The 23,150-nt window shown below is 39.0% G+C and overlaps 1 protein-coding gene across 4 annotated transcripts in view; it reads left to right on the top strand.

Moving 5' to 3' along the window:
- ADGRA1 (adhesion G protein-coupled receptor A1) overlaps positions 1–23,150 on the top strand; it is a 502,175-nt gene that overhangs the window by 253,898 nt on the left and 225,127 nt on the right. For all 4 annotated transcript variants that reach the window (XM_065552125.1, XM_065552124.1, XM_042856772.2 and 1 more), the window contains one exon: positions 9,724–9,937. In XM_065552125.1, coding sequence (XP_065408197.1) covers positions 9,724–9,937 — 214 coding nt within the window. The remainder of the gene's footprint in view (positions 1–9,723; positions 9,938–23,150) is intronic.

Genomic DNA, 23,150 nt, shown 5'->3' with positions numbered 1-23,150 from the left:
GGGTGAGAAATAAGGTGGAAAAGGGAACACCTGGGAGAGATGGGAATAGTATTAAATAAAGGTAGTGGAAGTTTCCTGGTTTGGGGGAGATAGAAATAGTATAGGAACCATAGGTGAGAGGACTTTTAACATGATGGAGGGGCATATATTAGAATGTGGAGGAAAGGGTTTGCCAGCTGAAAATAGGTGTGGAATAATAATGTTGTTGATTTTCTGTTTCCAAAGTTTAAGTGAATTTGTCTACATATACAAAAATAGAAAATATCCTCAATTACATAATTATATGTCAAGAGACTATTGTCAAACATATGAAGGATCTTTTTTTGCCTCATGGAAGATCTCAGTGAAATGATTAATCCTTTCAGTATGATGCTGATGCATTACTAGTAAACTCACTTGATGTGGTAAATTCTGTAGAATGCTGCCAATAAATAAAACCATTTGCATTTATTTCAGAAGGAATTATAATTGAAGAGAATGTGTGAGGTTTATGCATTGTGCATAGCAAGTTATGAATAATATCATGATAATCAACAACATGGAAATTATTATGAATGACATTGTTTTATTAGCATTAAGGGATTAACTGGCAAGTTAAAGTTTAAATCATTTTTGACACCCAGACCATCATACGTTACAAAAAGTACTTACATATTCATGAGATTGACACACCACAATCAAATGCCACTATGTGGTACATTTTCCATGTTAATAGGAATTCCACATCTCCTACTCTTCAAACTGCATTGAAAATTATCCCATTACATTGACAGAATAAGATCAGGAGTTATCTGTCAAAAGCTTCATAGAGCAGGTTGTGCATTAGAACTTTGGTAGTTGAAGTATATTTTAAGTGTGCTTTCAAAATTAGATGAACAGGAGGTTCTACTAATGTTACTCATAGGCATCAAACCTGCATTTGATTTACTACTGTGTAATAAGAGGAAGAGGGTTCAGGGAGCACAGCATGGGATGTGATCTATGGATTGGAGGGCATGTCTACCTGTGCATTTTGGTAGTTTTAACTTTCACTGGTACAGAATTATGTCAGATTTATATTTAACTGATTTTATGTGCTTTGTGCAGAAGGCCATGGATCTTGATTCTGCAAAAAGTCAATATGCTCAACAGAATTGATCTGCAGCAATATTAGCCCCAACCTAATTAAAAATAAGATTATCAGTCCATATCAGAAAGTTGTAGATCTAAGTGGGAAGAGGAAAGCCCATGCAAATATTCTTAACCTCACAGCTCACAATATCCAGTTCTTGAGGATTTTGAAAAATTCTTTGCCCGTGAACACACAACTCTAGTAAATTTCCTATACTTCCCTTCACAAAAGGATGAAGGAGAGGAGGGAAAGATGAGGATAGCCATTTCTTTGTAGGTTATTTTGTAATGTTACCTTTCTAAACCACAATTTGTTGAACACACACATTATAATCCACACAAAGAAAGTAGTAGCTCCTTAACATTAACCAAAAATATAACTCCTAGGAGATATTTTTATACCATCAGGATTTCATTATTTTCACAAAACTTTTTACATTACATGTACTTGGTGAAGCATATTAAATCCTTACAAATAAATATTTGGCAACAGACAGTATATTTTGTGATGTCTTAACATTCCTATGTATTGTTTGCTCACTTACTTGCTAATTCACCAAATTCAATAATCCCAGTCATTAGTGTGAAATAGTAAGTGTAACGGATACTGTATAGGATTGCAAGGCTCATCTAATGAGTCATCCTGATGCGAGGTGCTAGAATCCTCCAGCAAAACACAAGGTAATCACTATTGAGTCATAATGCAATGTGCATCTTATTTACTGTAGCCGGGGAACAAGAGGGGACTGGTGGCAATCTCTTACAGACAGAGGGAAACAAGTCCTGGGACAAAGGAAGAAGGCAAGTCACTTAGCCTCTCTCTGTCTCATTTAACCATCTGTTAATTGCAGATAATAGTTACCTTATCTACCTTATAGGGGCATTGTGAGAATAAATACATTACAGGTTGTGTTGGGTTTAGATACTGTGGTGACACCTTAGACACAGCCAGCTTCTTCCTCTCCTATGGGGGGGCCCCCCAACCTCTGCATACTCATAACACCAATCTGTAACCATCCCCTCAATGATAAGAGATGGCAGAATGAGGATGTGGCTCAGGTTGTGTCATTGGATTTCTGCAGGTGATGCAGGGATCCTGGTAGACTGAGGCCCTACACTGCTGTATAGACCATATGGGTCTAAGATAGGATGACCAGATGTCCCAATTTTATAGGGACAGTCCCAGTATTTGGGGCTTTGTTTTATATAGGTAACTATTACTCCCCCACCCCAATCCCGATTTTTCACACTTGCTGTCTGGTCATCCGAGTCTAAGATCATCACTAAGGTCAGCCATGGAGAAGTTTGCATATCATCCAGTCACTTGTACATTTCCTTTAGTACTAAAGGAGCAAGAACCAAGTTGCTGACATAAATTGCTCTCACTGGCTAATGGACTGGACCTGTCATCATGCTCTATCAAACATTGGTCCTTTAAATATTCCCTAGTGTTAGAGGCTGGCCATATCTGTTTCAGTCAGGGGAGGGCTCCCTCCAGTAGCAGAGTGTCTTGCTGCTTTCCTGATCAAAGTTAATAGGCTTTCCACAGTGTCACCATCCAAGTGCCAGTTGCACATTTATAAGGCCTATGAGCTGGACTGAGCAAGAATCTCTTCTCAAAGAGCAGTTACAGAATACCTAATATGCTATTCCACAGCTGCCAAAGAATGGCTAAATATTCTCACTTCCCCCGAATATGGAAAACCCAGGAACTCATCAGATTTTGTGTATAGCACACACTTGGACACAGGCTACTTTCTACTAAGTAGGAGTAAGCTTTGGTTGTGTTTATGCACACTGACTAGTCAAATTGGAATTTGAATAGTATTCTTGAAATAAATAGAATTACTTGCAGAGTAAGGTACTACTCAACCTGATGAAGTGTGGCAGGATCTGGTCTTTGAGCTGTGAGACTGAATTCTGTTTTGTACTCATAGAAAGAGTAGATAAAATATGTTAAACACAAGCTAAAGTGATTTTAGCCGTTGGACTGCTACCCCTTGCTATTTATCCATGTGGTCACCAATGCTACTGCCAAGAATGACCTTGAGCAGATCACTGCAGACTATGTGGCTCTGGGAAGAAGGATAACAGAGTTTGCAAATGGTGTTCTTGTACGTCCATCTTGTTGAAGGAAAAGGCTCTGGCAGGGACTGTTGAATTGTGAAAGGAAATGCGTGGTTATGCAGGTGGTGTTGGCAAGAGGGCTTTGGCTTCTTCGACAACAAGCTGATGTTCCAAGAAAGGGGCTCGCTGTACTGAGATGGACTCCATATATCAAATACTCAGAAGAGCATCTTTGGATGTTGTCTGGCTAACCTGATAAGGAGAGGTTTAAACTAGGTCCTATGGGGGTTGTGACAAAAATCCAGCCAAAGTGCATCTAGGCTAAACTAACAAAGACAAGAGGAGGGGGCTAATTTCTAGAGAAGGGTGTAGAAATCACAACTGCATTATAAAGGCAAAAAGAAAAGCAACAGGGCAGTCTGCAAAATGTCTTTGATGCCTGTATACAAATCCAAGGAGTATGGGGAACAAGCAGGATGAATGAGAAGTCGTGGTATATGAAGAAAATTATGCCTTAATTGGCATCACATAAACTTGGTGGGAAAACTCCCATAATCGGAATACCAGGATTGAGGGATATAGCTTGTTCCAAAAGGATAGGTATGGGGAAAAAGGAGGAGGTTTTGCACTATACATCAAGAATGTGTACGCTTGCTCCGAGGTCTAAGGGGAAGTGAGCGACAGACCTATTGAGAATCTCTGGGGAGGATAACAAGGGAAAAGAACAGTAGTGATGTTGTGTTGGGGGTCCATTAAAGACCACCAAATCAGGAAGAGGAAGTGGATGAGTCATTCTACAAGCAGGTAACAAAATTAGCTAACACACATGAACTGGTATTCATGGGATATTTTAACTTCCCTCATTTCTGTTGTAAGACTATGGCAGCAAAACAAAATATGTCCTGAAAATTCCTAGAATATGTAGGGGACAGCTTTCTGATTCAGAAAGTTGAGGAAACAACTAGGGCATTGTTTTGGATCTGGTTTTGAACAACAGGGATGAATTAGTTGCAAACTTGAAGGTGATCTTGGGAGGTGGAATTTGGGAGGAAGTGATCATGATCTAATAGAATTCAAGATCCTATGAAAAGTAGGACATGAGAACAGCAAAACAAGAACACTGGACTTTAGAAAGGCAGAGTTTAACTGACTCGGAGAAATAGTAGGAAAGGTCCCAAGCAAAGACCAATTAGGAAGAAAATGTGTTGAAGGGGGTTGGCAGTTTTTAAAAGATGTAATACTAGAGGCTCAACATCAAGCTATTCCAATGCAGAGGAAAGATAAGAAGAGCCACAGGAGCCCAATGTGGCTGCAAAAAGAGCTTTTTTAGCTATCTAAAAACCAAAAGGAATACCTACAGGAAATGGAAGGAGGAGCACGTCATCAAGGAAGTGTAATAGTGCAAGTGTGTAGGGACAAAATCAGGAAAGCTAAGGCAAACAATGAGTTACAGCTGGCAAAAAATGTTAGAGACAACAGGAAGGGGTTCTTCAAATATGTCAGACAAAGAAATGGATCATGGATGGTGTGAATCTGTTGCTCAATAGAGAAGGTGAGCTGGTAACAGAAGATGATAGGAAGGCAGAGCTGCTGAGTGCCTGTTTTGTTTGTCTTCTCACAAAAAATGACGTGATCGGACAACTAGCGAAATGATCATAGACAATAAAGGGAAAGGGATGCAGATCGGGATAAGTAAAGAACACATCAGATATCTTCTGACGAATTTGAATGAATTCAAATCAGCGGGTCTGGATGTTGTTCACCCAAGGGTACTGAAGGAATTAGCTGAAGAAATCTTTGAGTCACTGGCAATAATATTTACAAACTCATGGATGATAGGAAAGGTCCTGGAAGACTGTAGAAGGGCTAACCTACTGCCCATCTTTAGAGAGGGGCAAAAAGGAGGAGCCGGGGAACTATAGACCAGTCAGCCTGACTTTGTTACCTGTGAAGCTACTAGAGCAATGTATAAAACATTCAATTTGTGAATACCTGGAGGATGAAGGGGTAATCTTTAGCAGCCAGCATGGCGGCTACTAAGAACAAATCATACCAAATCAGCTTGATTTTCTTCTTTAACAGTGTAACTGGTTTGCTAGATGGGGGAATGAGGTGGACATAATATATGTGGACTTTAGCAAGGCTTTTGACACAGTCCCGTTGGACATTCTGATAAGTAAGCTGGAGAAATGCAGGTTTGACAGAGCTACCAATGAGTGGATATATAATTGGTTAAACAACTGCAAACAAAAAGAGTAGCTATTAATGGAATGATGTTGGATTGGAGGGAGGTCTGAGGTGGGGTTCCACAGGGAGCTGTTCTGTGTCTGGTGGTGTTTAACATCTTTATTAATGACCTGGATGTAGGTATAGAGAACATACTGATCGAGTTTGCAGATGAGATAAAGCTAGGGTGGGGTTGCCAGTACTGTGGAGAATAGAGCTAAAATTCAGAGGGATCTTGATAAGTTAGAGAACTGGGCTATAGACAACAAAATGAAATTCAACAAAGACAAATGTAAGGTGCTACACTTAAGGAAGAAAAACCAAATGCACAAATGCAGAATGGGAGGAAACTGGCTTGGCAGCCGCACTGCTGAGAAGGATCTGGGAGTTGTGGTGGATCACAGCCTCAACATGAGTCAGCAATGTGATGCTGTTCCAGAAAAAGCAAATGCAATTTTAGGTTGCATTAACAGAGGCATAGCATGCAAGTCACAGGAGGTGATAGTACCGCTCTACTCGGAGCTGGTTAGGCCTCAGCTGGAGAACTGTGTCCAATTTTGGTCACTAATATATAGAAAGGATGTAGAGAAACTGGAAAGGATCCAGAGGCGAGAGACAAAGATGATCAAAGGGATGGAATGAAAACCATATGAGCAAAGGCTAAAGGAACTGGGGATGTTTAGTTTGGAAAAGAAGAGATTAAGTGGTGACATGATAGCAGTCTTCAAATACTTGAAAGGCTGCCATAAAAAAAGATAGAGTAAAGTTGTTCTCTTTTGCCACAGAGGGCAGGACAAGAGGCAATGGGTTCAAACTACGGCATAGCAGATCTAGGTTAAATTTCATGAAAAACTTCTTAACTGTATGAACAGTAAGACAATGGAACTGACTGCCTCAGGAGGTTGTGAAAGCCTATTCACTGGAGGTTTTCAAAAGGAGGCTGGATAGCCATCTGTCTTGGATGGTTTAGACTCAAATCTTAGATGACCATTGTGGTCCCTTTTAATCCTATGATTCTATTCTATATTATTGGCCTCTCATCTCCTTTGCATGTGCCTGGCTGTGAAATGAACATTTTATTTACTGTAGTATTTTCCAATAATCATATAATAGTCTTGCCTCAGCCTATTTAAAGATATTTGAGCTGCCAAAACTGAAAATATGTGGGTAGTTTATAGGCATACATTTTATTTAGGTGCTTTTAATATTGGGGTTGGTGGAAGCTAGAATTTTATACACTTTGTTCAATTTGCAATATATTATTCAGACTAAAACACATTTAAAGATTTAGCAAATCTATTAGTTTAATCAGGTGAATAACTACTCCACAGCGACTCACTGATTGTGGGGCTTTTAGTGGGCAGCAGGCTTGCAGTTTGAACAACCCATATTCTGAAGCATTCCATAGGTAGTTTTATCATTGCCCAAAATATATTTAAAGATGTGCTACAGCAAATGAACATGGTTTCATTTTGGCAGTCCTTGTAATATTTTTAAAGAACAATTTAAATGCACTGAAACCTTGTTTTTAGGTTGTTAGATGTCCTGTTTGTACTGTAAAAGACACATGTCAAAAGTACAGGATACAGGTTGGTGAATCATCTCTGCGATGTGGTTTATTTCGCACAGTAAATGAAGTTTGCTGACTGTGACATTTTGGGGACTACTCAGATCAACAAGGGGTTGTGTCACTGCCTGCCCTGTAACCCTGAGAGCCTTTGTTTGTTTGTTATGGTTCGGATCCCTGACACCAGTAGTAGCCATCCCACAAGCATAAGGTCAGACCCTGGTGCTTAGCAGCCCAGTTACTCTTTGCAGGGTAACTCCAACAGCCCTTCCAGTCCCTAGTCTGCGCAAATATTTCTTCTGTGAGTTCTTAACTACCAGACCTCAGGCCGTTCCCCTTTGGTTCATCACCCCAGAAGGGGTGAAAACCTGACCCGTTATCTGCTCCCTTTGGCATACACACTGCACACAGTTTGCACACCAGAGACCTGCTTGTGATAAAAATAAACAAAACGTTTATATAATAGAAAAAAAATCACACATTGAATGGTGAGATCATAAGGGAAAGCAAACATAAAAGTTGCACAGAAAATAAAGTTAGAGACAACCTCAGGCTTTACACTTTCTTAGGTAAAATGTCTTTTCTAATAAGAGTTACCTATTGCCTTAAAACAATTTCCCAGCATATCCCCTAGTTGTAGGAGGGATCCACTGTTCATGAGCATCCTCCTTTCTTGAGACTGTCCCCCAAGTTCTGGAAAAAAGCTTAAATCCCAAATCTGCTTTTTAAAAAGCTTTTTTCCTTCTCTTCTCCCCTCCCCGCTCCCCGAGTCCACCGTGACTCATGGTTAATCAGAATGGGGAAATTCCCTCCTGATTTGATGTTCAGGAGTCAAGATATTCTTTTCAATTTTGAGTTGTCTAAATGTCTTTCCATGAACTCTAATGGTCCACCATTGTCCTTTCCAGGACTGGACAACAGATTAGTTACTTGAAGCCTGTTGCATGTAAACAACTGCCTTGGCAGGTGCCCCTCTTTCCTTAGCTGTTCACCATCCTGCTGTGAGGTGTAGTTGAATTTGTGCCAGAGATTAGGAGCACAATTTTCTATATACAAAAATACTGGTACATACATTCATAACCAGTCTTGACCATCAAGTTCAGAACATTAAAGGCTTTCATAAAAGACCTTAATTAATATGTTTTTATTGTACAACACCACAATATACAATCAGTTGGTTTAACTGATCATTTTGGGGGTTAAAACCTTCTGTTCCACCCTGAGGATGTCTGGACCATAATTGCCCCACTGACTAAGGTTCGCTAGAATAGTTTTATTGGCTTTTCCATTAATCACTCAAACGTACAATCTACAGTATTCATGGTAAAAAAAATCATTGCGTAGGAGGACATAATTTACTGGGCAAAAGAGGAATTTTATTTTAGTCTGGGTAAATTTCCATCTGGTAGTCTCCAAGATGGTAAACTTTTTTTCAAGCATTTAAGGAGGAGAATTTCAGATTACCAGATGATTTTGAATGCATCCTTTTAACTCAAATGTGTGGCAACATTTTTCAGAAAATGGAACTGAATCCAAAGACCAGCATTCTCAGTTGTTAAATATAACTTAATTCCTTTCTTTGTTCTTCCTCCTTCTCAGTGGTTGTGGCAACCATTGTATGTCTTTAATTTTTGTTAAAGTTTTGTTAATTCTTTTTTCAATACAGCTTTGCAAGAGTAATAATTTCCATATTTAAAAACAAACTCTCATTTGTCCTGTTTTGCTTTAATAATCAGCAATAACAACTTTTTATACTGTGCATGGGTGGCTATAACAATCTGTGGATTTAGCCATTGTGGTTGCCAGCTGATCGCATAGGTGAACTGTGAAGAAAACAAATTTACCTTTTGCTGCAAGTTATGGTTAACCTAAAGGAGAGTTTACATTGGAAGTGAGCTGTCTTCGGGAGCATGTCTTTTAAAGTTAGCTCCAGCAGACATAGACAATCATCAGCTGACAAACGGTTCAGCAGGTCTGATTATAGATGGTCCTTGATAGACAACATCTTTAAGTCTAAGATGTGACCTTAAACATAGCTGCACTCTGTGTGTTTTGCTAGTTATAGAGAAAATATATTTTCCCCACAAAAAAACTGATTATTCATGCTAGGAACTAAGTAGTGGGGCAAATCATGATGAAGCTGAAGTTCAGTTCCTTGGAAGCTGCTATCCCTAGCTGTGGGTTTGAGAAGCAGCTTCAGCCCCTCCACATGCACCTTAATTGTGAGGAACACCGCATCTATGTGGGCAGATCCAATAGCTCCTTCGCCAACTCACCCTCATCAGTTCCCTCTGCCTCAGCATATTTTGGGATGGTGCAGAGCCCAACTTCATAATGCACATGAGGCACAAAAGTCACCCATTGTGCCATTGCTTCCTGGTAAAAGAAATGCAGAGGCAATGAATTAATTAACTTCAGAGAATCCCAATCAATGAAATTGATCAAAAGAAATTCTGTGCGTGATGGGTGCAGTATTATACATGGTGTGTAGCCAGTATTGTATTCTTATTGCTTTATGCAAGAAAAGCAGTAATATATGTAGAGTAGATATTTTATTGCATATTTTGTCCTGTGCATGAAAAATGTTTGATCTTATCTGAAAGCGTTAAATTATAGAACACTTGTTTTCTTCTATAATGCATGCTGACACTTGTAGAAATAATAGCTATTAACAAAATCCAAGCACTTTTTAAAAAGCACACTATGGACTGTTTGCCATTCCTTAAATAACAGGAAAATATTTTTTTCTACAGCTGGACCTTTGGAACTGCCTCTTTTTGAACTGATACCATCACAAAGGCAGGTGGTTTTTCATGGAGACCGCTTGCCATTTCAGTGCACTGCAACATATGTTGACAACACTACCCAAGTACACTGGTACCATGATGGTCATCTTATTGAAACTGATGAAGAGAGTGGTATATTTGTGGAGGACAGCATAATACACGACTGCTGTTTAATTACACGGTAATGTATACATATTTTAGTGTTATACAGTACTGCAGGCAGTGCGAACAAATACAAAATAAGTAACAAGCCTAACAGGAATGTGCGGAAAGATTAGTTTGATTTGGTGAAATGGAGTATTCCATATGCATGGTGATGAACCTTAAGAGATAAAGGCATGGAATCTCCATATCTATATGTGGATGCATATTCTAACCCTCATTTTTCTAGTCTACATGCTACCATATTCAGATTAGAACTTGAAGAATCACTGAGAAAATGTTGGTGTCTCTGACTTGCTCTGGAATTGGGAGCTAGAGAAAACTCCAAGGTAGTGATTGGTGGCTCTGACACATAGGGGAATGTAAGGAATGGGAAAAAAAATTAAATAAAGTTTTAATAACTCAGTAGCCTAGGAGAACTTTAACTCTTAGCCAAACCACTTTTTGCTGAGACAACCCGAAACAGCAAAGTGGGATCCAGCTACAAAGCACTATAAATAGAAGAGATCGGATTAATTTATTTAGGATCCAGCACATTATATACTATTATGATGGTTGTCTTACAGTTACTTTAGTTAGATAATCTTGTCTTTTGCATCTGATTAGTACCTGTCTTTACAGGTCTTAGATATGACCATCCTCTGATATCCTCAGATGTTTTAGATGTGAAAAAATGTTGAAAGCATAGAGCATAGCATATAATTGAAATAAGATTGCATAAAAAACATTTTAAAAATAGCAACTGTCAAGGCTGCTTCCCCACTTTGAACTTTAGGGTACAAATCTGGGGGCCTTCATGAAAACTTCTAAGCTTAACTACCAGCTTAGATCTGGTCCGCTGCCACCATTCCCAAGTGGATTCCCTTCCCTGGGAAGCCTTGAGAAACTTTTCACCAATTCCCTGGTGAATACAGATCCAAACCCCTTGGATCTTAAAACAAGGAGAAATTAACCATCCCCCCCCCCCCCCCTTCCTCCCACCAACTCCTGGAGGATCAAGTTCCAAACCCCTTGGATCTAAAAACAAGGAAAAATCAATCAGGTTCTTAAAAAGAAGGCTTTTAATTAAAGAAAAAAGGTAAAAATCATCTCTGTAAAATCAGTATAGAAAATAACTTTACAGGGTAATCAAACTTAAAGAGCTCAGAGGACCTCCCTGTAGCCTCAGGTTCAAAGTATAGCAAACAAAGATAAACACTCTAGTAAAAGGTACATTTACAAGTTGAGAAAACAAAGGAAAACTAACATGCCTTGCCTGGCTATTTACTTACAAGTTTGAAATAGGAGAGACTTGTTTAGAAAGACGTGGAGACCCTGGATTGATGTCTGGTCCCTCTCAGTCCCAAGAGCAAACGAACTCCCAAACAAAGAGCACAAACACAACCCTTCCCCCCCCGCCCAAGATTTGAAAGTATCTTGTCCCCTTATTGGTCCTTTGGGTCAGATGCCAGCCAGGTTACCTGAGCTTCTTCACCCTTTACCGGGAAAAGGATTTTGGAGTCTCTGGCCAGGAGGGATTTTATAGTACTGTACACAGGACAGCTGTTACCCTTCCCTTTATAGTTATGACAGCAACTAATAAAAAGATTGTCTGATAGTGAACCTACCATGTTGGCTTGTGCCTCTGTTTTGTCTTTTAGTTTTACCCTCCCTTTATTTTTATTCATATATTTATTTTTGGTTCCCATCATGATGGCAAAAACTAGCTCTGAAAGCAGCTAAACTCTTGCAAATATCCTTTCAGCGGATCCCTGGCCAGTTTCCCTATGTGATCAGGAAGAATCAATCCTTCAAGGCTATTTGTATTCTTTACCACCACCTTTCTCTGTCTAAAAAACACAGTGAAAGTAACCATACTAATTTCTTTTTGTAACATCATTAATTTATTTCCACCTCAACCACTTTCTATTAATGTAATTTACCCAAAATGCTTCTTGAACTGTTAAACTAAGGTTATGGAAGGGTTGTTTTGTATATAATAAATTGCTTCCAAACCATTTGGCGCTTTCCTGCTTTAGTGATTTTTGCTGGGTCTCCTTATTGGCGATTTGACCCCATTTGGTTTTTGATAGATGGAGAGGTGTGGAAGTGATCAATTCTTTCATCTATTAACTTGTAATAGCAATGTCAAGGGGTGTAATGGATAATGAACAAGAATATTATACCAATTAATATGGTAATGCCAAGTGTATGAGCTGCTATAGTGCTGCTAAATCACTTTAATTTAAGCATGTGCTCCTTATTTCCATGATATCAGAATTAAGAGACATACTGTTAATTACCATCATTACACTCGTCAACCAAATTATATCTTATACTATATGAGCAATTTGTAGGAAGGAAGAGGGTCATAGTACACTGAAGTATTAAATTGTCTGATCATATTAGGGTCTGCAAAATTGCTACTGCTTCCTCTTTAAAATGTTAGTTTATGGAGCAATCAAACTGAATTTATTTATGATTGCTAGCTTTTTGTCCAATCATAAAATACAAATCTATGCCTATAGTAATATTTTAATAAAGATTACTGAGCTTCTGTCTACCATTTAAAGGGTGCTCTTAAACAGATGCTTGAAATTACCATGTTATAATAGTGTATGGAATATTGATGGATTGGAAACATTTTATGCTATTTGCTGATGGACTGTAGACTAGAAAGTTTCTTTTTTAAAACTGGTACAATGTTAAAGGCATATGATATACATTATCAAAATGACTCTGCTATGGTATTTTCAGAATATTTAAAAATTGGACACTTAAAACAAATTATTTTAATTACTGATTTTATTTTCTCTGTTGGTTATATATTTCACCTTTTTTATCCATTACAGCCCCTATCCTGTAATACTTCAGTTTGTTCTATGTCAGGGCCCCAATCCTGCTGGAATAGTGCTGCCATTGAACTCATGGCTCTGTGTGGGTGCTGGGGCCCACCAAAACGGAACTCATTGTAGCATCAGGGCTCACCGTTGCTTATGAGTGCAGTGCTGTTGAAACTGATCTCTCTTGTTCTTCTGTTATTTTATTATTATAAAACAAAACTATTTTTCAAATAATGTTTAAAAAAAATCACAGACACAAACACAAAGATGTTTGTTACTCTGCAAACAGGTACTAAAAATACATTAGTAAAATTTTGACCCTAAAATCACTTGACAGCATTTTCTAAGTTTTATGTCATTTTCATGCACACTGTATAGAATGGTTTTATTTATATTTGCTGCAGTTATTATTACTGTGTATTACTGTAGTGCTTCGGGTCCCCAGTCATAAACTACCACTTTTGATAGGCATTGTACAACTCTAAACAAAAAGTCCCTCCCCTGAGGAACTCACATAGTATCAGTACAGAAATAAAACTACTCCTTCCAGCAGTTCTTAGAGTACTACATACTGCCCTCCTGTGTGTGCAGCTCCCATTGAAATCCGTTCCATTCCTGTGATTGCACTGAGGGCAGAATTTGACCCATAATGCTTAGCAGCTTATGATTCTACTTCTATGGCTGACTTTGAACAAAGAGGTGATGCTCCAAAAGCAACTTATTTAAACAGTTGTAGATTATTATTTTATTTGGTAGCTCCAGATTTTCAGATATTTGTAGACATGGATTTGTAACACAAATATCTTACTAAATCTTTCCATTTTATTAATTGGCAACATGCAAGGATAGAATATCCAAATGCATATTTATGTCTCCTATGGTAAAGCAGAAAAAAATAAACACTTTTTCTTGTGTTAATTATAGATTTTTGAAACCATATTCTGTCTTGTGATATTTTTCTTGGCAAAGGGCGTTTCCTGATGGGATATTCAAAAGGGTGTTTTCAATTCTGCTGCTAGCTCACATTTACCATTTCTTGCCAACAATAATAGTATTTGATTTTGCTCATGTTGAACTTTCTGTCATTATTCCTGTATGTGTGTGTATATATATATATATGTCATATCCATACATGAAAATGTAACTGTAATACGGAACTAATTTCCTATCATCAGTGAACTGATGTAAGAGAAATTGACTTGTGTTTGTAACCTGGCAGTGCTAGTTTCTTAGGGCTAGACCATTAGATTGGGGCCTACCTCATGGTAAGAGACAGCACAATAACACGCGATCTCTGGAGCAGCCCACAAGGGAGACTGACTCACTTGAGCACCATCCTCCTCCTGATCTCCTCACTTTGCTGGGGAGGGTGTCACAGTATTTGCTCACTGATACACTGGCGTAGCTAAAACTTACAGGTGTGTGTGGTGTCTAGGCTCCAATTACTCCCTTCAATACTTCCCACCCGCCTTTGGGGTGAGGGTGGGAAGTGTAGTCTGCTTCCCATTTTCACAGGAAGCTATAATAAAGTGCATTAGCACAAGGGAGTAAGGGAGATGACTAATACTCCCTGTATTCTCTGCTGCTTGCATGCAAAGTGGGCCACAATCTGGCCCTTAGTTTGTAGAGAAAATAAATCCAGTGGTTTGTTATAGTAGCCATCCTTTTACTGATGACTTAGCTATTGGGGGGTTTTAGGACTTTTTTAAAAATTGGGATTTTAAATGAAACTGAGGAGACAATTTTAAGTAAAGGTGTAAAATAAAGAGCAGGATTGATATATAGACAGTGAAGACATTAGCACTCTGATTTATAGTGTTGTCTCATTTTTGTCCCATTCTATTTGCTGTCCTTTGAGATTACACACATGGATAGAGGAGGTTTTTGGAATTAATTGATAAACTTAACATTAACATGTCAATGGGACCAGATGGCATTCACCCAAGAGTTCTGAAAGAACTCAAATGTGAAGTTGCGGAACTATTAACTAGGGTTTGTAACCTGTCCTTTAAATCGGCTTCTGTACCCAATGACTGGAAGATAGCTAATGTAACGCCAATATTTAAAAAGGGATCTAAAGGTGATCCCGGCAATTACAGACCGATAAGTCTAACGTCAGTACCGGGCAAATTAGTTAAAACAATAGTAAAGAATAAAATTGTCAGGCACCTAGAAGAACATAAATTGTTGGGCAAAAGTCAACATGGTTTCTGAAAGGGAAATCGTGTTTTACTAATCTATTAGAGTTCTTCGAAGGGCTCAACAAACATGTGGACAAGGGAGATCCAGTGGACATAGTGAACTTAGATTTCCAGAAAGCCTTTGACAAGGTCCCTCACCAAAGGCTCTTACGTAAATTAAGTTGTCATGGGATAAAAGGGAAGGTCCTTTCATGGATTGAGAACTGGTTAAAAGACAGGGAACAAAGGGTAAATTCTCAGAATGGAGAGGGGTAACTAGTGGTGTTCCCCAAGGGTCTGTCTTAGGACTAGTCCTATTCAACTTATTCATAAATGATCTGGAAAAAGGGGTAAAAAGTGAGGTGGCAAAGCTTGCAGATGATACTAAACTACTCAAGATAGTTAGGACCAAAGCAGACTGTGAAGAACTTCAAAAAGCTCTCACAAAACTAAGTGATTGGGCAACAAAATGGCAAATGAAATTTAATGTGGATAAATGTAAAGTAATGCACATTGGGAAAAATAACCCCAACTATACATACAATATGATGGGGGCTAATTTAGCTACAACAAATCAGGAAAAAGATCTTGGAGTCATCATGGATAGTTCTCTGAAGACGTCCACGCAGTGTGCAGAGGTAGTCAAAAAAGCAAACAGGATGTTAGGAATCATTAAAAAAGGGGATAGAGAATAAGATAGAGAATATATTATTGCCCTTATATAAATCGATGGTACGCCCACATCTGGAATACTGCACACAGATGTGGTCTCCTCATCTCAAAAAAGTTATACTGACACTAGAAAAGGTTCAGAGAAGGGCAACTAAAATGATTAGAGGTTTGGAACAGGTCCTATACGAGGAGAGATTAAAGAGGCTAGGACTTTTCAGCTTGGAAAAGAGGGGGCTATGATGGAGGTATATAAAATCATGAGTAATGTGGAGAAAGTAGATAAGGAAAAGTTATTTACTTATTCCCATAATACAAGAATTAGGGGCCACCAAATGAAATTCATGGGAAGCAGGTTTAAAACAAATAAAAGGAAGTTCTTCTTCACACAGCTCACAGTCAACTTGTGGAACTCCTTGCCTGAGGAGGTTGTGAAGGCTAGGACTATAACAGGGTTTAAAAGAGAACTGGATAAATTCATGGAGGTTAAGTCCATTAATGGCTATTAGCCAGGATGGGTAAGGAACGGTGTCCCTAGCCTCTGTTTGTCAGAGGGTGGAGATGAATGGCAGGAGAGAGATCACTTGATCATTACCTGTTAGGTTCACTGCCTCTGGGGCACCTGGCATTGGCCACTGTCGGTAAACAGGATACTGGGCTAGAAAGACCTTTGGTCTGACCCAGTACAGCCGTTCTTATGTTCTTATGACTCCAATCCTGCAAACCCTTAGGCACACAAGTAAAATTGAGGGCTGTTTGCACATATAAAGTGATTTACATGTGTAAATATTTCAGGATTATAGCTTATGAAATGGCTTGGTAACACTTAGGTGTTAGGTTTGATAACAGTTTATGATAAATTATAAGAATTCTAGGAGACTACACATTATTCTACACATTACCAGCACTTTTCTAAAACTGTTCTTTTTTTTACAAAAAAAATTCTCTTCCAGCTCAGGACAGTTTTATTTCCAGGTAAAAGCCGCCTTTCTGCTAACAGAAGAGTTATGTACAGCAAACAACAACTATCTCCTCACACTTAATCCCATTTTTGTACTTTATTTTTCTGAGGGGTTGCCAGTATGGAGGTACTGCAATTATATATTAGCATTTATCATTTTTTTAGATTTTCTATTCAAAGAGAAAATATTGTAGTTGTTAAGAGTCCATCATCTCCTCAGTAATGAGAGATTTTTTTTCCAGATAATTGCATTATTTACCCAACAGACTCTAATGACTACTTTACAGATTCTTTGTTCTATCCTGTAAATACTTATTTAGACACTGTTTAGAAGCTCTTATTTCACTGAGGCTTTAATAGTTGCTGTGGAGCTATTATGGTTTGTGAGGTTCTTTTTGAAAACAGTGAATTGTGCAGTAGGTTAAGAACCCATGAAAGCAGATGTTAATGGGAAAACTAGCATGCCCTTAACTGAAGCCGAGATAGTAGGTGCTATTAGAAGACCTATTATTCACATCATCTAAGTATTTGATCATCATGCTATGTAGATCCAAATGCCACCTGGAATTTGTGCTGTTATGTCCCAACCATGAACCATTGCAAATTATAGTTTTCCTTTTAAAATGTGTCCAAAGTATAGAGCTTTGAGCTGCCATAGATGTACATTGAGAGTATTTAGAATACATTACCAAAAGGAAATATGCCTAGGAATCTGAGCTCTTCATGCACGTAGCATTTCCTCATGCTTTCGCAGCAGAGTCCTCTGCATATGTTGTGATGAGCAGTCTTGGACTGAGTGTTAATGATTAAGGAAACAGGAAACACCTGTTTGAGACAATGAAGAACAAAATCACCACTGATCCTTCAAGAGACGCAAGGATAGGAGAAAAAAGGAGTGAAATAAAATTCTGCAAAGTGCTAAGAGCATATTCCTTAAAGCTCCTGTTCCTGGAGGAAAGTGATTAGATGTAAATCTCAGCTTTGATTTATTTTTTTAAAGTTCGAAAACAGGACCCACAAAGACTCAAAAACTAGAAGGCAAATAAAAAGCTCAACACTTTTTACAAAATACATCATAATCTTAAAACCAATCTCATGGTTTTTTAGTATCTGACTCATTATTTATAAATTGTCGGGATTGACAATACTGCAGTTGGCAAAGGAATTTCATTGGGTGAGAGGAAGAATTGCAAAAGCATGCTAACAAAATGAGGATGGGGCAAGGTGTGGCTGTTGAGAGAGAACACACAGTGGGCATCAAGACGTGCCAAGAGGTAGGCTGTCAGTTTCATGGCAATTTTGAGATCCAGAAGAAAGAATGACACATTTGCAGAAATTCTGGTAGAAAGGCAGTGGGGAACTAGTGATTTCCAGATTCTCTTACCAGTTTTTGGTAAAGTGCTAACCATACATTTCCTCTGGAAGAGATGTGAGTGAACTTGTGGTGGTGCTAATATGATAGGAGCATTTTGAGAGTTGTGTTCCAGAGATAAATAGATTGCAAACCAGATGCATAATTAGATGAGGCTGGTATGAGTGTAAAGTGATGACAGAGTCTGGGAGACTTAATCTAGGCAAGACAAAAAGACAACAGTTGTGAGGATAAGAGGAGAGACCCAGAAATCTGATTCATCCCATAGATTTTCTTTAGAAGGACTTTATGTACTGCTGTCAGTGACCTCTTCTTGATGGATGAGCAACTAAAGAGCATATTGAGAGGCAAGTGGTAATCAGCAGAAATTGTATAGTGCTGATATTTTATTTGTGCATCATTTGAGCAGCAATCTTGGGTTCTGTTTGACGCTTAATTGCTGAACAGCTAGGTAAAGTGACTTAGCAAAGCAAAAACCCATTTAACTTGTAAATCAGTGCTCCTCCACCATTTTGAGGTTACCTTAAACTTCAGACTGTGCAACAAAGGATACTGAAAGTACGAAAAGTCCTAATTGCTAATACTTTTAGAAAAGAATTCCATCTCACACAGTATTTTTAGACTGTAAACAATAATGTTAAAAAATCAGTGCAGTTTTTTTGGAAGGACACAGAGTTAAGGCTTAATTATCTGCAAAGAACAAGAGAGTTTTCACATTAATTAATTGAAAGAGTAATGTTAGGATTTTTCTGAAATAATCTGAATTGATGAAATAAAATCCAGTGACGAGAGACAATTTGCCGTTTGTAACTTATTAAAGACGTGGGAATAGTTACTGTTAGCTATCTTAGGGCCCACTAATCTCCCTATGAGATGTACTTTGAATCTTGCACAATTGAATCTTCCAGCTTGGAATGGTGGAAGGGTCAACTGCCTCTGTGGCACTGATCTCCCCTTCCCTCACTTCCCCCACCCACAAGCCATCAGCAGCATTCAGGTCTGGATCTGTGTGTGGAGATAGAGTTGGTCTGGACTGGAGGGTGGAGGTAGTGCACACTGCTCCCCACACAAGCCCCACGGGGAATCTGTGGAAAAGATAATAAGCCAAAGCTTTGTTGCTTTGGGGCAGGGTCCTCTTCTGTGCCTGTGCCTGCATCTTAAACCAGGGCTCTTGGATATCCGGGAAGTGACAGTGAAGATCCAGTGCAGCTGCACTCATTAGCAATGGGGAATGGGAGTGCAGGAGCCCCCAAAGCTGAGGGGGACAAGGCCTCTCTAGGGATTGTCCAGACTCCTCCTGTAAGGCTATCCAGTGTCATACATCTTGTGTGACACTTGCTCATTTGGCAGCCCTGCCACACGTTCATTCCCAACCATAACTGCCAAGCGTAATGCAGCTTCATATCCTACCCTCACCACTGCATGTAGCAGAGCACAGAACAGGATGTTATGTCTGATACTCTGAAGTCTATGATTATAAGCCCATTATTTACAAATATGCAAATAAACTCTGGTATTTTTCATAAATGGTCACAGTTGGAACGGCACAAATCTTGGCTAATATGATTGTGTGTGTTCCTCAGATTCTGGGGTCAGGACCACTACCTATTCCACCTGTAGCTACTGTTATATTATAAATTCAGCTTCCTTTCTACTTAAAGCTGGTTTTTGTGGTGGTCGACTTGCTTTCTTTTTGAGGAACAGGGGTGTCTTATTTTAAACTTGACCAGTTCAGCGGTCCCTTTAAAACAATGATTTAGTTTTGGTTGAAGAGTTAACTTTCAATCTTTTATTCACTCATTTTTGCAGTGTAAAAGCTGGCAGTTTTGATCATTAGCTGTGTATTAACTTAGGGGAGAATAGCACATTGTTTCTATGTCAGTATCAGGAGATCGTTTAAGTCTTGGTGTCCTTGTATATACTATTTTTCACTGTTACCAGGCAAACTGTACCTCTGACCTCTCCTTGTCTCTCCAAGTGCACCTTCTCTAGCTCTCACACCTTGAGCTGTTACCTGGCTCCCAGTGGCATCACACAGTTCCCCCACTCTCTGACTGAGACCTGACTTGCAATTCCCCGTGTATCAGCCATGATTATCTTAACACCTCTGACATAGGCTCGGACCCTACAGTTCTGTTCTCTCTGGAGCAATGGCAGTGTTAGTCATTGACCAAACAGCTTCCTTAAGGCAAAGTATAATCTATTTAGAACAAAGGCATTTCTTAAAAACAATAAAACAGATTACATGCTGTCACATTTCAGGGCAACTGCAACTGTATTCCCTGTTGGTAGGTCAGCAAGAGCTACTGCTCTTAGGCTGCTGGCACTCCAGGTGTTATCTGTCTTGGGCATCTGTCTTCTTCCAGACTTGGGTATTTCCAGGCTGTGCATTTTCCTGCCTACACTGTGAATTCCCCAGCAAGACAGATGGCCTCTGTAGGCATGCTTGCCTTCTCCTGAGGCTATAGACTGCATAATTGCTCATAATTGTTACCACACAGCTCTTTCTGACAAGCACATTTATTGTTAAGGTGAAAGCATTAGAGAAAATGTGTAAAACAATAAAAGAACCTACATACATGCTAATAAACTTACCAGATATCATCCAACTCCATCAATGACTCTGACAGTCCTTCAAACCCCACCAAGAGGGTGTGGGGTTTTTTTGGTTTGTTTGTTTTTGTGGTTACAGGTTCATAACCATTTTAGCTCAGAGTAAGCACCTCTGTGAATCTCTGAGTCACTTCTTTATACAGTTTGGGAATTTGACCTGTCCTCATATGACAGGTTAGCAGGAGACAAAAGGTCCCTTCCCCCGGGAAAAGCTTCAAAAGGCTGAGTTCTTGCCTAATTGGAAGAATTACATTTTTATTCACTTCCCCCTAAAGATTTCCTGGGAAACCCACTTAACTTTTAAAAGTTCACATTGTCTCAAATAATGGTTTGAAGCTCAGCACTGCACAGGGTTTCCATTAGTCAGGACTCCTCTCTAGAGACGTTACATACAATCCCACAATAACACATAACTATTTGCATTTTTAATACAGTGAATTAATCCAGTAGGGTTTAACTTAATTCAATAAGGTCTGTCCGGGCTATTGTCATATCTGTCACATACATCTATCTTGCCAGGTACTTAACCAGCTGCCACATGGCCTCTCTCTGTCTCTCTATCTGAGTCTGTCAGGCCTCATTGAGAACATCCTGAGCAGCCCTTGGCAACTCATGACCCTGGCAGGAATCAAGACACTTTTTGACTGTTTATAGCCATTTGATCTGGCAACTCCCCACTCTGGCAAAACAAGATGTATAACATGTTGGAGACATGTTATAGAGGATCTTTGAAGTCAGCAGTTTGCCCCGTTGTCTTTCAAGTGTCTACCTAGATGTTCTTATCTGGGAAGTCATAGTATTGCTTCCCCTGTTTGTTATTCCCATAGCCTTCTCTTGCTAAATCAATGCATTCACATAGGCAAGTCTTCTGACCCCAGTAACCCTCACTGACCAGGTTTCATACAGTATTATAAATTAAATGGAGATATCCTATGTCCTAGAACTGGAAGGGACTTTGAAAGGTCATTGAGTCCAGCCCCCTACCTTCACTAGCAGGACCAAGTACTGATTTTGCTCTAGATCCCTAAATGGCCCCCTCAAGGATTGAACTCACAACCCTGGGTTTAGCAGGCCAATGCTCAAATCACTGAGCTATCCCTCCCCCCTTTTTCATAAATTGTTACATTTCAATATTCATAAGTACAAGTGATTAGATAGCAGCCCCACTTCAGCCACACTGCTGTACAAGCATTTGAACTACAAACATGAGAGAGAAATAATTTCAAATTAAAAAAATTAGTTAATGTAGTGAACTGAGCATTGCCTTTTTCTGGCTAGTCCCAAAGGCCTGTAATCAAATAATCAAGAATCATCAAAAAGAGGTTAACACTTCTCATGAATCATCTGGGAAATGTTGTTTTTACTTAAAAAGCTTTTTATGCAATTTTGACTCTGTTGGACTGATTGTCACAATGATATTTTCGTCTGATAACCTCTGCTAGTGCACAAGTCACAAGAACTATGCAAATGGAATAAAACTTTCTCTGGATACAATATTCCAGTCTATAGAATACTACTTCTCTGAGAGCAAATGGAAGCTGTACAACAGGTCTAACTGCATTGTACCAAACAACTGCTGTGGCAGTCGAGTGGGTTCCAAGATAGCTGATTTTTTTTAAAGCAATAAAACAAACTATACCCCTCCTCCAAACCTTTCAACTAGTGAACCATTGGCTAATGAATAAATGTACAGTATACTTTAAAAAAACACCAGGCCAGATCCTCCCCTGGTAGTAAGCTTTATAGCACTCTGCTGGTACAAAACCCAATTGTCAGATGATTTACCCAACCTAGGGGAATCCCTGAGTGGCTGGTAGCTGCTCTTTTAACAAGTTCTGTGTGGCAAGGCTCTCTTATGTCCCAGCTAAATCTGGTTGCTGGGATAAATTAGAGCAGCCTGCCCTCCTGATGACTGCATTGGTACAGATTGGCTCCAGGAGGCTTAAGGCCACTTTTGCATGCAGCCTTTTGAGCACTCCGTAGCTACAGCTGAGTATCTGGGCTCTGAATATATCTGATGAGCTTAAAAAGCTGATCTGTCATGTGTACAGACAGTCAGTGTGCAGCAGATTTCCCATTGCACAGTGAGAAATTGCCACTTGTCTCCAATATTAATATTTCTGTATTTATTATCTTATTTATGAGAAAGTATTTAAATGGTCCAGCACACTGAGTCACAGAATCATTGACCCCTACTTTGAAAATAGATACCTCACCTTTGCCCAAGTACTTGGTGGCAGATGGAGCGTATTATTCTATGGCAATGTTTTAGACCATTGATATCTCTTCAGTCAGTATCATTTATTTGAATAACAGAAATAAAACTAATGTACAGGATCATTTGTCTCCTGTGTTGAAGGTATATGTCTTATATTTTGGTCAACATATTTTTATTGTAATGCAGCAATAGATCATTTGCTCCATTCCATTAACATATCTTAAATTTAATCCACAGGGTAGCACGGTCTTCTTAGTACATAAACCAAAGATGAGAAAGTTAGGCACTATTTAAATCACAATGAAACTTAATGTTTAATATATTAAATATTTTGAGTGTCTGGTTTTTCAACACCTAGATTGAATTAAATGATTAGTTATGTGTTTTATATATTTGA

The sequence above is a fragment of the Chrysemys picta genome, chromosome 7 (genome assembly GCF_011386835.1).
Source record: "Chrysemys picta bellii isolate R12L10 chromosome 7, ASM1138683v2, whole genome shotgun sequence".
NCBI classification, from domain to species: Eukaryota; Metazoa; Chordata; order Testudines; family Emydidae; genus Chrysemys; species Chrysemys picta.
The sequence above is the reverse complement of the archived record's forward strand: the minus strand, read 5'-3'. Positions and strand labels throughout refer to the sequence as shown.